This window comes from Corythoichthys intestinalis, chromosome 17 (assembly GCF_030265065.1).
Source record: "Corythoichthys intestinalis isolate RoL2023-P3 chromosome 17, ASM3026506v1, whole genome shotgun sequence".
Lineage (NCBI taxonomy): Eukaryota > Metazoa > Chordata > Actinopteri > Syngnathiformes > Syngnathidae > Corythoichthys > Corythoichthys intestinalis.
The window spans coordinates 11910973-11923013 of NC_080411.1; the positions used below are offsets into that span (position 1 = coordinate 11910973).

At 38.6% G+C, this 12041-nt stretch overlaps 1 protein-coding gene across 8 annotated transcripts in view; it reads right to left on the reverse strand.

The window, feature by feature from the left end:
* The window catches only part of sema4d (sema domain, immunoglobulin domain (Ig), transmembrane domain (TM) and short cytoplasmic domain, (semaphorin) 4D), a 93102-nt gene that overhangs the window by 20881 nt on the left and 60180 nt on the right, over positions 1-12041 (reverse strand). For all 8 annotated transcript variants that reach the window (XM_057818327.1, XM_057818328.1, XM_057818329.1 and 5 more), the window contains 5 exons: positions 4593-4726; positions 2165-2310; positions 2036-2098; positions 1829-1927; positions 63-156 (listed from right to left, as the gene is read on the reverse strand). In XM_057818327.1, coding sequence (XP_057674310.1) covers positions 63-156; positions 1829-1927; positions 2036-2098; positions 2165-2310; positions 4593-4726 — 536 coding nt within the window. The remainder of the gene's footprint in view (positions 1-62; positions 157-1828; positions 1928-2035; positions 2099-2164; positions 2311-4592; positions 4727-12041) is intronic.

Sequence of the window (12041 nt, forward strand, 5' to 3'; positions counted from 1 at the left end):
TTAGTTTCCTTTGGGAAGATTATTATTCATTAATAAAAATCCCAAACGTGGCGTTAACTCACCAACCATGACTGCGGTGAAACTTTGCGAGGGATCGAAGGAGCACTTCCCTCTGCCATCTTCTGCTCGACCTTCTAATGAAAAGTCAGCCAAAGTCTGCAAAAAAAAATAAAATAAAATAAAAAATAAAAAGACAATTCAAGATGCGTTAAAAAAACGTTTTAGGGTACTCATTTAAATACTATGAAGGATAGGGGAAAAAACTAAAGTGGTACTAGCGGGCATAAACCGTTTATTTCGTATGGAAATGACCTAAAAGCAACGAGATGTGAATCTTAATCGACAGGAAGTGACCCAGAAACAGGACGTGTCCTGTAAATACGCCGATATGAACAGGAAGTGAACCAAAAATCAACAGGAATTGACGCGTAAATACCTGTACCTGCTGTATTGGAGCACATTAGGGACCGGTGCTACTTGGTGTATTATCCAGCAATGACTACTGAGCTAAGTTAGCTTTATTAAGTTTTGATTTTACACCCTCATCACTTCACAACGCAATGTTTTCACAGATTAAATAAAGTAATTTAGACACGTTAGCCATGCATCGACAGTGGTCATAATTAATAGAAACCTAGCCCTCCGCAGGGCTAACGTTACGTGAGCGAGTGACAGTAACATTAATCTTATTTATTAGCGCTTAGAAGTCTATTGCTTTAAAATGGCGGCTGTTTACTAACGCCGCTGACTCTGTCATTTCGCATCTAGTTCAACATACATGTAATCTCTATGAGACACATCAGACGCTACCTGCTACCACCGTAGCATCATGCGGGCTAGTTTTTAGCAACGTCGGCGTCATTTGTAGCGGTTGTCGGCTGCGGTAAGTTTTTTTTTTTTTTTTAATTGCTTCTTCCTCTACGCACGTGACATCAACGCGTTGTCCCGCATGAAAAGTAGTCCGGGCAAAACATGATGCTTAGAACTGTCAAAATGAAACGATTACTCGAGGTGATAAAATTACTCAGATCAGTTTTTAAACTCGAGTTACTCGAGTTGCTCGAGTATTCGTTTCAGCTCTAGGCTAAACCCTCCACCTCACCCGAACTAGTCAGTGCTGAGGGGGGCGTCACACTAGCGAGTGAAAGCCAGAACATTTTTTATTCTGTATATCCTGGTAGCCCGCCTTTTTTTCGTCCTCAGACAAAACTTTTGTCTCTTTTGTTGCTCTGCCATCTTTGCAGAATTCACGCGAAAGCTTTCGCATCGACTTCCATCTTTATAATGAATGGGGGAAGGGGGAAGTGACGTATGCCGTAAAGCAGTCAGCACATTTGTAGGTTTTTTTTTTTTTTGTGTGCCAGGGTTCGTGCCACCCTCCTCAAAGTTAATTAGTGCCGGTGAAAGTGATACAGCCTCTCTCAAGATATAAAAGAGATGTTATTCAACTAGTTGTCAGTCGACATATTATAACAAATGTTATGAAAATATTTTATAAATGTTGAAAAGATACCTAGTGTTGCGTTAATTTTGGAAGGTCATGCCTGCAACCTCAACCAACTTTTGTTTTCTAAAGGATGAATTACTGAATTTGGCGAATAGGAAAGCATTCAAACGTACAAATGTTCGGTTTAAATATATTGGACATCTAGTAGTGACAAATATTTAACGTCAAAACAACAGAAGGATGGGGGAAAAAAAGCCACACGATCAGACAAAATCCCTTGCTGGAGTTTGTCAAATTGCTTCAAAACGGCTGATGAAAACAAATGGATGACTTGTTGTTATAGTTTCAAATTAACTATACAAAAAAAAAAAAAAAACTCACCAGATAATCACACTGGGGTTGAAAGGCATGCGTCCCGCAGACGTAGAGTCGCTGGTCGTCCACAACCTGCAGCACTCGAATGTAGTTCAGACAGTCGGTCTGGACACCAACAAAAGCCAGTGAATAAAATTACACTGCATATTTTCCTCGCTAAATTTAAATTGAATTCAACTCTCTACATCTACACTACCCAACGTTATCTCTCACCTCCTTTGATTTTCCTTTGAGGGTGCACATGGCTATGGGGCTCTCACCGACTTGCCACAGAACCTTAAAAAAGCAGTCAGAATCACCTTCTATTTAGTTAGTTCTATTTTTGTTAAATTACCGTCATACCTTGTTGTTGCGGACGGTCACATTCTTCTTGCTCAGCTCAAAGATGGCCTCCCGGGCGCCTACATAGAGCGCATCCCGTTCATCACTGAGCAGCAACGTTGAGTAGTTGAAGATACCCGGCTCAGAAAACTCCATCACCTCAGGATCTATGCACAGTGATCAAAAAACATGTGTTGCTTTAGTCAAAACAGTCAACGCTTAATATTGTCCAGTTTTTCCCCTTGTCTATCATAAATTAGGCCATTTTCTCCGAAGATTCATCATACATAAACAGCACAAGACAGCTACTCACTGAATAAGAAGCTGAAAAAAGGGTGCATGACAAATCCTGACCAATTCATAACAATGACTTTCTTTAACAGTGTCAGACTGTGGTAGAACTACTAACAAGAAAAACAGACATTTACAGCAATTACATGCTGATCCATCAATTAAAACGTGATCCAGAGTGAACTATTTTGCTCACTGTGCAAGTGCTTCACACTTCAACTCGCTTCCATTGCGTCTTCTAAAGACATGGTGGCTGACGAGGCACTACCGCACTATGCTTACTCGTGAAAATGCGATTCGGGTCGCACGCATATGCACAATCACAAAGTCAGGAGCATGTGTTTAACCCGCATTCTTCAAAAATCTGCTAGTCTAAGTCAACACGCACAAATGTCTCCTAGCATTTTTTTTTAACCTCTCCTGTTCAGCTGCTTAGAATCGAAGAATAGGAATCCGAGTGCCTGTATGGTCTGAACACTTTTAATGTATCACGTGGGAGTTTGATATACTCCCATTGTGGTTATTCATTATGTTTTATTTAATTGGAGAAAGCAGCAAACAGAAGGGATTATGGGGGTGAGAAAGGAAGGAAGCAGACAGAAGAGGAGAAGAACAAACAAACAAAAAAAACATGATTAGATGCCTATGCTACCTATGAAAATAATGGTGCTATTGTTAGCTAATTATATATTTACCTGTGGACACAATATCTGATAACCGAAGAGAAAGAGGAGGGAAGGTGAGTCAAAAGAAGACGTGATTAGGTGGAGTGGAGGGTACACAACTTGAGGTGGGGATATGTTGACATCCTATTCTATGCTACCTGATCGGATCGGATGCCAAACCCCCACCGCCAACAGGCCAGAAGAGGAGGTCCCGTCCCAGGCTGAGAGGTCAGTGGGACCGCTGCATGGAATTTCTTCCCAGATGCACAGCCCACCACCCCATGTCGTCTCAGAACACTTGGTAGAAAAAGCCTTCAACATTCCCTCACCATCATAACCTTGATGCATTACGCACGCACGGGTCACGGGGAAAAAACAAGACTCGATTGCTGGCTCACGGAGGCAGCAATATTGGCCATTTACATGGTCAACCCGGTGTTGCGATTGGACGGCATAACATCACATACTCACCAGTTATGCAGATTTCAGAACGGCAAACTTAATCGTCAAAATACCAAATATGTGCAGAGAGAACTTTTAACTGTGAAGTTTAATAATAGCGCACATTGGAAATGCGTAAGTTGACCCCCCCCCCCCACACACACACACACACACACAAAATATGTGGTACGAAAGTAATTGATAGACGGCAAGGCTGACGGCATACAATTAAAATAAATTAGCGTAAATCCCTAAAATGTCTTCATTGCATACAAGTAAAAGGCAAACAGCGAATTGGGATATGTTACGGGGATAAAAGTTAGAATTAGTGATGTCCCTGATTTGATCAAGTGATCGGAAATTGGGCCTAATCGCATCATTTTCAAAGGATTGGAATCGGGTGAAAAAGATCAGATTTTTAAGATGTATTCAATTTTATTTTTTAGGGCTATAAAGCAGCAAAAATAATATGTTTTAAACACTGCTAGTAGGACAATGTTATGCTAGCTTTAACAGGAAGCTAACCGTAACATAGCATCTTGCAAGAGTGATAATGTCTACAAATTTTACATTTGGATGAGCTTTTTTGTCTCTCTAACACTTTGCGGATCAGTACTAGGTATCGGCATATCTTGAAAATCAGGTGACTCGGACTCAAATGTAAAAAATATGTGATCCGGACACCCCTACTTTGAACATAAATTATTTCATAAGAATTGGAAGAATTGGATTTTAACCACAAAACAGTTAAATTATTTAAAAAATATTTAACAGGGAATGAATAAAAGAATGACATTTTTGAGTTTTTTTGTCACGACTTTGTTTTCCATTAATTAATAATTGTATCATTGTTCAGTCAAAACTAAATAGTTCCGTTCATATGACTTTCTGGAAGGAATACAAACAAAACAACATGAAACCATGTCAAATGCTGAAGTTTTCTATTTAGGGCTATAGGCAAATGCCAAAATATTTAATGGAAAAGGTTTCTTTTTCATTTGCACTCATACACAATATCGCAATTGCAAATAATGTGTTTCAAAAGAACTGACCTCTGTGTTTCCAGGAGGTTCGAGGGATAGCATGAGGTCCATGAGTAGACACCTCCAGGAGTAGTCCCAGGAACACACCAAGGACGCCAAACCCCATGTTGGATTCCGACAACTTCGGAATGGTGACGTTTCCTCTGTAAGACAAAGCGGAGAGACACATCAAACCGGCTGCAAGCCAAATTATATTTCACAATTTAGACAAGATAAAGGAGGAGGAACTTCTCACGCTGTGCTGACCGAATATGGGAACTGCACAGAAATACACTTCCCCTCATACTAAAATTTTATGACAGGTTCAACCTCACGCCACTAAGTGTTGCTTATCACATGCTACTAAAAAATTGCAAATATCACTGTACAATGGTGTACAGATATCTCTGATTTAAACTGTCGGAGATGTTGATTTAACAGCACTCGGACAGAGTTGAGGACAACAGGACTACAGCACATAACAATAACCCAAAATATAACATTATGACTAGATGTGTGATAATACACACGCTGCGCTCTAACGCCAGATTTAGGTGGAAACAGGACAAATATTTTAGTGCATAGAAGCGGGCAGGAGTGTCTCAAGAGTGTTTTGATTGAGGATTCAAGATTTTATAATTATTTTATAAAATAGCCCCATGCATGTACTTCGATACGTTGTGAAAAAAATGAATGTAAAAAATTTGCGTAACTTTAGCTTGAAATACTAACGTAAAATGAATGATAACTGCCCGGTGTTTTGCTTTTAACCAAGAATCTAGACTGTTTTTTGTTAACATCTATAGAAAGTCCGGGATTTACGCATTTATTTACAAGAGTTTTCCTCTTAAAAAGCTCTGTTTTGTGATGGCCGCTGTGTTGGATTTGTATCCATACACAATAACGTAACTTTACATTCAAATAATCTGATAATTTTCGGCCAACTGCCTGTTTTTTGGTAAAAAAAAAAAACTAGTAATTTTGACATTTCTGCGTTCATACAAAAAAAAAAAAAAATTGGGCTTTCACGCGTTTTATTTAATGTTACATTTCAAGATAACGACAAGGGCCAGTAAAATTAAGATGATTCTGCATGCTTTCCTCGAGTATTAAGTTTCTGATGTGAAAAGTGAATGATTTATTAGCTGTTGAAAACTTAAGTCAAAATTGCACTAAATTTAAAAAATTTAAGTCGCTATTTCGGGCAAAAACTTTCATGTTAAACATTGCTATTGATCCTGAAAATATAGGTTATTATCTCTGCATTTGGTGATTTTAATGCATCTAGCGTAAAATTCTATAGCCATTTTAAGTTTTTTTATACTTGTATAAAAAAATAATTAATGGGGATTTTATTAGGAAACGACTTTGAATTTTTTGATGCCACTGCTCATGGAGACTCATACTGTATATGCCAAAGGGAAGTATCTGTTTTTGTTTAAGATTGCTAGCAATTTTGAAAATATTTGAATTTTTTAAAAGTTTTTTAAGTTTCTGAAAATAGGCCACCTACGGAGCGGCCCCGCGCCCAGTTTCCTGTGAACTGATATTGAAGTCTATGGTTTAAAATTAAAAGGAACCAACAGGATGCTACCAAAATCTTCCATGAGAATAGTGTCAAAACGTTAGCTCGCTGGCTGCCATTGACTGCGTTAGACATCCAATTAATTTTGAGTGGATTAGACGTCTAGCTCAGTCAATGGCACTTAACCAAGAGTAAGGTTGCAATAACGGATTAAATCAATGGATAAATTTGTTGCCAACGAACTTGATTATCAATTTTACAATCGCGAGTACTTCATGTCCATAGTTCGGGTCCTTGTTTGTAAGGCTGTACGCGCCCCAGCAATTTCACTGCTATACGCAGGTTGAGTAGTTGAATTCATATTACAGTGGTACCTCTACTTACAAACGTCTCTACATACAGAATTTTCAGGTTAATACATACCTGAACGGGAAAATATTGCCTCTCGTTACGAAAGAAATTTACGAAAGGCAAAAAATACAGTATGGCTGGTACTCGCAGCTCCCAGAGTTTACTTAACGTAATATACTTATAGCTGCTCTGCCACTGGATATTGCCTAGCATTCCTGGCATCCAATTGGCTAAGAGGGACCTCAATTGTATATGTATGTCTGTATTTCAGCGTCCTCTTCATTCGCTCCTCGTGATCAGACAGCTTTAGACGAGTGTATTAACTTTTTTTTTAACTCTTATTTTTTACATATTGCACAACTCAGATTTTATGTTTATTGTGCAATAATCTAATTGTAACATATTTGTTACATGTTTTGATGCATTTTTATGCATTATAAAAGATTTATGTCTGAATTTTGGGGGGCTTGGAACAGATTAGGGCATTTATATGGAAAACGCAGCTACTTACAGAATTTTCAGTTTACAAAACTACTTCCAGCATCAATTTGATAAGTAGAGGTGCTACTGTATTTACGACGTGTCAAGAGCGTTAGACAGTCTTGCGTTGTGTGTGCTGTTAGAGCTAGTGCGCCTCAGTCAGAGGTGAGTAAAGGAAGCAAATTGTATTGTTTATATTCTTTGTTGATGAGATAATACTATTTAGCACGGAGCGCAAGGGTAGACACTGTTTAGCATAATCGCTAACTATCTGTATTGCGTTTAATTGATGCATGTACTGTAAGTACTTGAAGTATTTGTGGGCATTTGCAGGTCACTTCTTGTTGATTTCGAGTCTCTTCCTATTCATTTGGGACATTTTCGAGTCACTTCCTGTTCAGTAACCCAAAAACTAATAGAAAGTTACCTGTAAATGGCCCAAAATCAAAAGGGAGAGACTAAAAAGCAACAGGCAATGACCTGAAATGCCCCCAAATTAACTCAATGCTGCCATTGGCTGCCACTGATGGCCAAGGATGAAAAGAGCTTGTTTCTTTTACATATGAGTACTGCCACTAAATTAAAAAAGTATGTAAATGTCATGAATTCCTTCAATAAATAACACTATACAATCACTATTTAACAGTGGCTTGCATTTCAAGTCAGTCTGAGGTCATCCGAAAATCTAGTGGGGTGTATAGGGGCTTTAAAGATTAGGCAGAAATATTAAAACAAATCTCTAAATCTGTTCTCAATCCCGCTTGCGCCACACGCACAGTGAAGACCAACTTTGCCTTGTGATGAATGCATGTACAACTTAAATCTTCAGGTCAAGTTTTAAGAGTACGACATGGAAAGGCGCAAGATTAACTACTGTTGGAATGACATTATGGTTCAAAGTGATTAACTGACATAACTCGATTCGAAGTGCTTTTACGTACATGATCCAATCATGTGACTGGAGCGCTGCATAACTTTGTGAATTGAAGCTACATGCTAGTATCTATAGCTACATGACAACTTAATATTTCCATCTGTTGGTTGTTTATATGAGTTCACTAACAAATATTATGGCACACAGCAAGTAGTTCAGGTACTTATTCGTAAAGAAAGGGTAAAAATATGTGAACAAAAGCGGGTTATTGTTGTTTTTCCCCACAACACCCTCAAATGGATATTCTAGAAAACGGGTTAGTCAGGCTCATAAAGGAGTTAAAAGGTTTGGTTTTCTTGTGAGAAAAGGAAAAAGGCTTTAACCACCACCTAACCTAATAATAACTAGCAGTATGGCCCGGCGTTGCTCAGGTTTGTGTAACAAAAACTTTCCTTAGAGATGCAGCTTTAATATAGTAATTGTAAAAGGCCAACATAAAGGGTTTCATGCACAGTATTATGGTGAGCAATGTGAAGAATGAGACAGTTTTTATGCTTCACACTTGCTGCACTTGTGCTCCATACATAGCAAGACCAAAATACACAGCGCCCTACAGTCGATAGAAAACACCAAAACATAACAACTGCAACCACCACTCTCAGTCATGGTTGCCATAACTACCCATGAACCACTGCGGGCGTAACACATTATAAATAACAGTTGCTACAAGGGATGTCCCGATCACGTGATCGGATATTGAAAAGGATCAGGTTTATAATTAAAAATATACAGTATATTTATGTTTTTCTGTTTCATGCTTGTACAGCCTTTTCTCCTGCTAAGCAGTGCGACCAAACTAGGGATGTCCCGATCGCATATTTTTGCACCTTAGTCTGAGTCACGTGATTGAGAATCTGACAATACGGAGTCCCGATCCGATACCGAAACCCCCCCCCCCCCCCTTTTTTTTTTTTTAATAAACAAAAGTTCGAAACATGTTACTGTTCCACCGTGCTGCCTTGATAATGTGAATTATTTAAAAAAAAAGAATAATGTAGAAAAATGCTTGTCTTTATTTATACTTCATTGATTGAGTCCACTCATGCTTTGACGCTCACGCTGCAGGGAACAACTCAGCACACTTCAGCAAGTTTAACGATGATTGACAGATTTGTGCCTTTGATCGTAGCGCTACCAAGCTTCTCTGCAAGATCAAAGCGACAAACCTGTCAATCATCATTAATTTTTAGTACCAAACGCAAGCTGGACAGTTTGGCCGCACTGCTTAGCAGGAGGGATGGTGAAAGGATGTTGCGCTGTACGAGCAGGAAGCAGAAAAACAAACATTTTTTTTAAAAAAAATCAAAAACCCTATCCTTTTCCTTTTCTGAAAAAGGGCACGATCAGCCCAATTTCCGATCACGTGATTGAATCAGGACATCCCAAGACCAAACTGTTTTACTTGTTCACGAATGCAGCTGGTGTTTGGTACTTAAAGTTAACGATGATTGACAAATTTGTAGCCTTGATCTGGGCGGAGAAGCCTCAGTAGCTCGACAATCCAAGGCAAAAATGTGTTAATCATTGTTAAGCTTAGTACGCAGTCTGATGTGTGTGTGGGAACTCAACTCGTTAGCGTCAAAGCAAAACCTTTTTTCGGTATCGGATCGGGATTCGGTATTGACAGATTCTTAAAATCAGGTGAATCGGAGTGTGGTACAAAATACGCGATCAGGACCTCCCTAGGTGCGACAGTATGAATATCCAGCTGAAACGAATCACTTGGTAATATTACGGAAAATTGTTAAAAAAATAAATTAATAAATAAATAAATTTTTTTAAATATTCAAATCGATCGTCTTGTTGCGGAGTAGTCAAAGCCACAACGTATCATCACAGCACATTATATTTGTATATGAAAGCATAAAGTTTGAAAGCCAAATGCGACATTGTAATACCTAGAGACGCGTCTTTAGCCCAAAACTTCAGTTCACATTTTCAATGTTAATTTTGGGAGTTTCGGACGAATTTTCCGCACTAAATGGAGGCCTAGTTTTATCAAACCCATCTAAGAACACTCCTAGTCACAAATAGCAATTGTGTAAAATTTCGTCAAAATCAGCCCAGCCGTTTCGGAATCCATAGGGAACGAACACACACAAACAGACCACCCCAACTCCCAGATACACACACAAAGTTCCATTTATATAGAAGTACAAATAATGGCGTGGCCGTTTTTTCATCCTTCAGCTGTGATTTACATCAGTTTCTCACTAGCAGTGTTGCTAATCTGACTTTAAAAAAGTAATTAGTTAAAAATTCCTTCTCCCAAAATGTAATTAAGTTAGTAACTTAGCTCAATGTAAGGGTAATTAGTTACTCGGCAAAGTAACTCATGTTACTTTTCATGTCTTACACATATTACATGATCCATTTTATAATGTGTTTCACGTCAAATAAGTTAATAATAATTGATTGAACTGGTATACAAAGTTTAACATTCAAATGCTGTGAGAATAAAAGCCTTTTTGCTTTTCCTGTTGTACTGAACTCGCATCGAACTGTGACCCCCGTCACACTGTACGTATACTGAACCGTGACTTGTGTACCGTCAAACTCCTAATACAGTATATATAGATATATTTTTCAATATGCAGGTGAGGCACTTAATCTCTTCCATCTTTGCTCTAGTTGTTTTGATTTTTTTTTTTTTTTTTTTAATCATACAAGGTTTATGGATACGTCATTCAAAACTATTTTTGGTCATAAAAACAAAAACAAATTATTACTATACTGTAGCATCTACAAGGAAAACACCCACCTGGTGATGATAATGCAAACTCAACAGGAAAACAGTCCATTATTTTCAATTAATTATACCCACATGAACACCACAAACTGTATGTAAAAAAAAAAAAAAAATTGCCGAGAGCTCGCCACGCTAAATGCTAATGGTAGCGAAAACGTGACTGCTATGCTAAAGCACCGAGCCACCTAGCATCATGTTTCCGCGTCATTCGCCCAAATTGTAGTAATGCGCACCTACACATCCTCAGTAATGGTAAAGGCGTTGCAAAGATGGGAAAAGTAATTAATTAGATTATTCACTACTGACAAAAATAACTCCATTAACGCCGTCATACTCTAACGCCGCTATTAACAACACCGGTCACTAGTAGTAGCATTCGTTCATTTGCTGCCAGACAGTTCATCAAATTCATCCAGTATAAACTGACATTACTTTATAGCAGTTACTCTTATAAAGCAGTTCCTAGTACAAAATAAGGTTAACTGGGAACTTGCATTTTAGGGTCCAAAACACATTTTATGTACACACATCAGCAATATTTTACTTAAAAATGGATAAAATACCATGTTATATGAAAGTTTGCCTTTTGGGAAAAAAAATAATAAAGAAATAATTAAAATCAAAGCTTGTCTTTGTTCTTTTATTAGAACAATGGAGAACAAATATGCTATTGTCCCTTTGGCTCGACAGGACCATGTAGGCTAATTCCAAATATAGGTTAGTCATTACTTTTAATAACCACTGTGTTGATGGTGGGAGGGTACATAAACAATCAATCATTTCTATAGGGAAAATGGACCAGTTTGTAGTTGTTAATTGATTATTGATTCACTAGTAAATGAGAACAAATTGCCTAAGGAGTTATGACCTTCCAAACATTGGGGTCACCAACCAAAGTTGGCCGTTTCAGGCATAAACTCTAATAAGGAAGGGGGTAGAAGGGGGATTGCTCCAAGTGCACAAGGACCAATTGTTTACTGAAGATGGCCTCCACTCACTCCACCGCCAGCCACCCCCCCCCACCCCATTCCTCTACATCAACACTGCAGAGTAGCAAACAATGAACAGAGAAGCAGGAGACAACACAGTCGCAGTCTTGCTAACCGAACAGAGTTCGATTTAGCAGCACGTTTACACGTTGCGCAACAAAAAAATCCTTTAAATTGGATGGTCTTTAAAAAGACGAAACAAAAGAGGAGATTTTAACGTTTTCCTGTCTTTGACCTCCTACCTAACCAAGCGAGCGCTCTGCATGCGCTCCATTTAGGTCAAGGCTTAACAAAAGCCTTAAAAGCTCATTGGAGGACTGTGGGTTACAGTATCAGAAAGAGCAAAACTGGCAGCCATGCTGCGCCCGCTGACAGATTTAGAGAAGCTGCCATACTGGGCCTGGATATTCAAGACGGTAACCATGCTGGCAGACCTCTTTGAGCCCTTTGT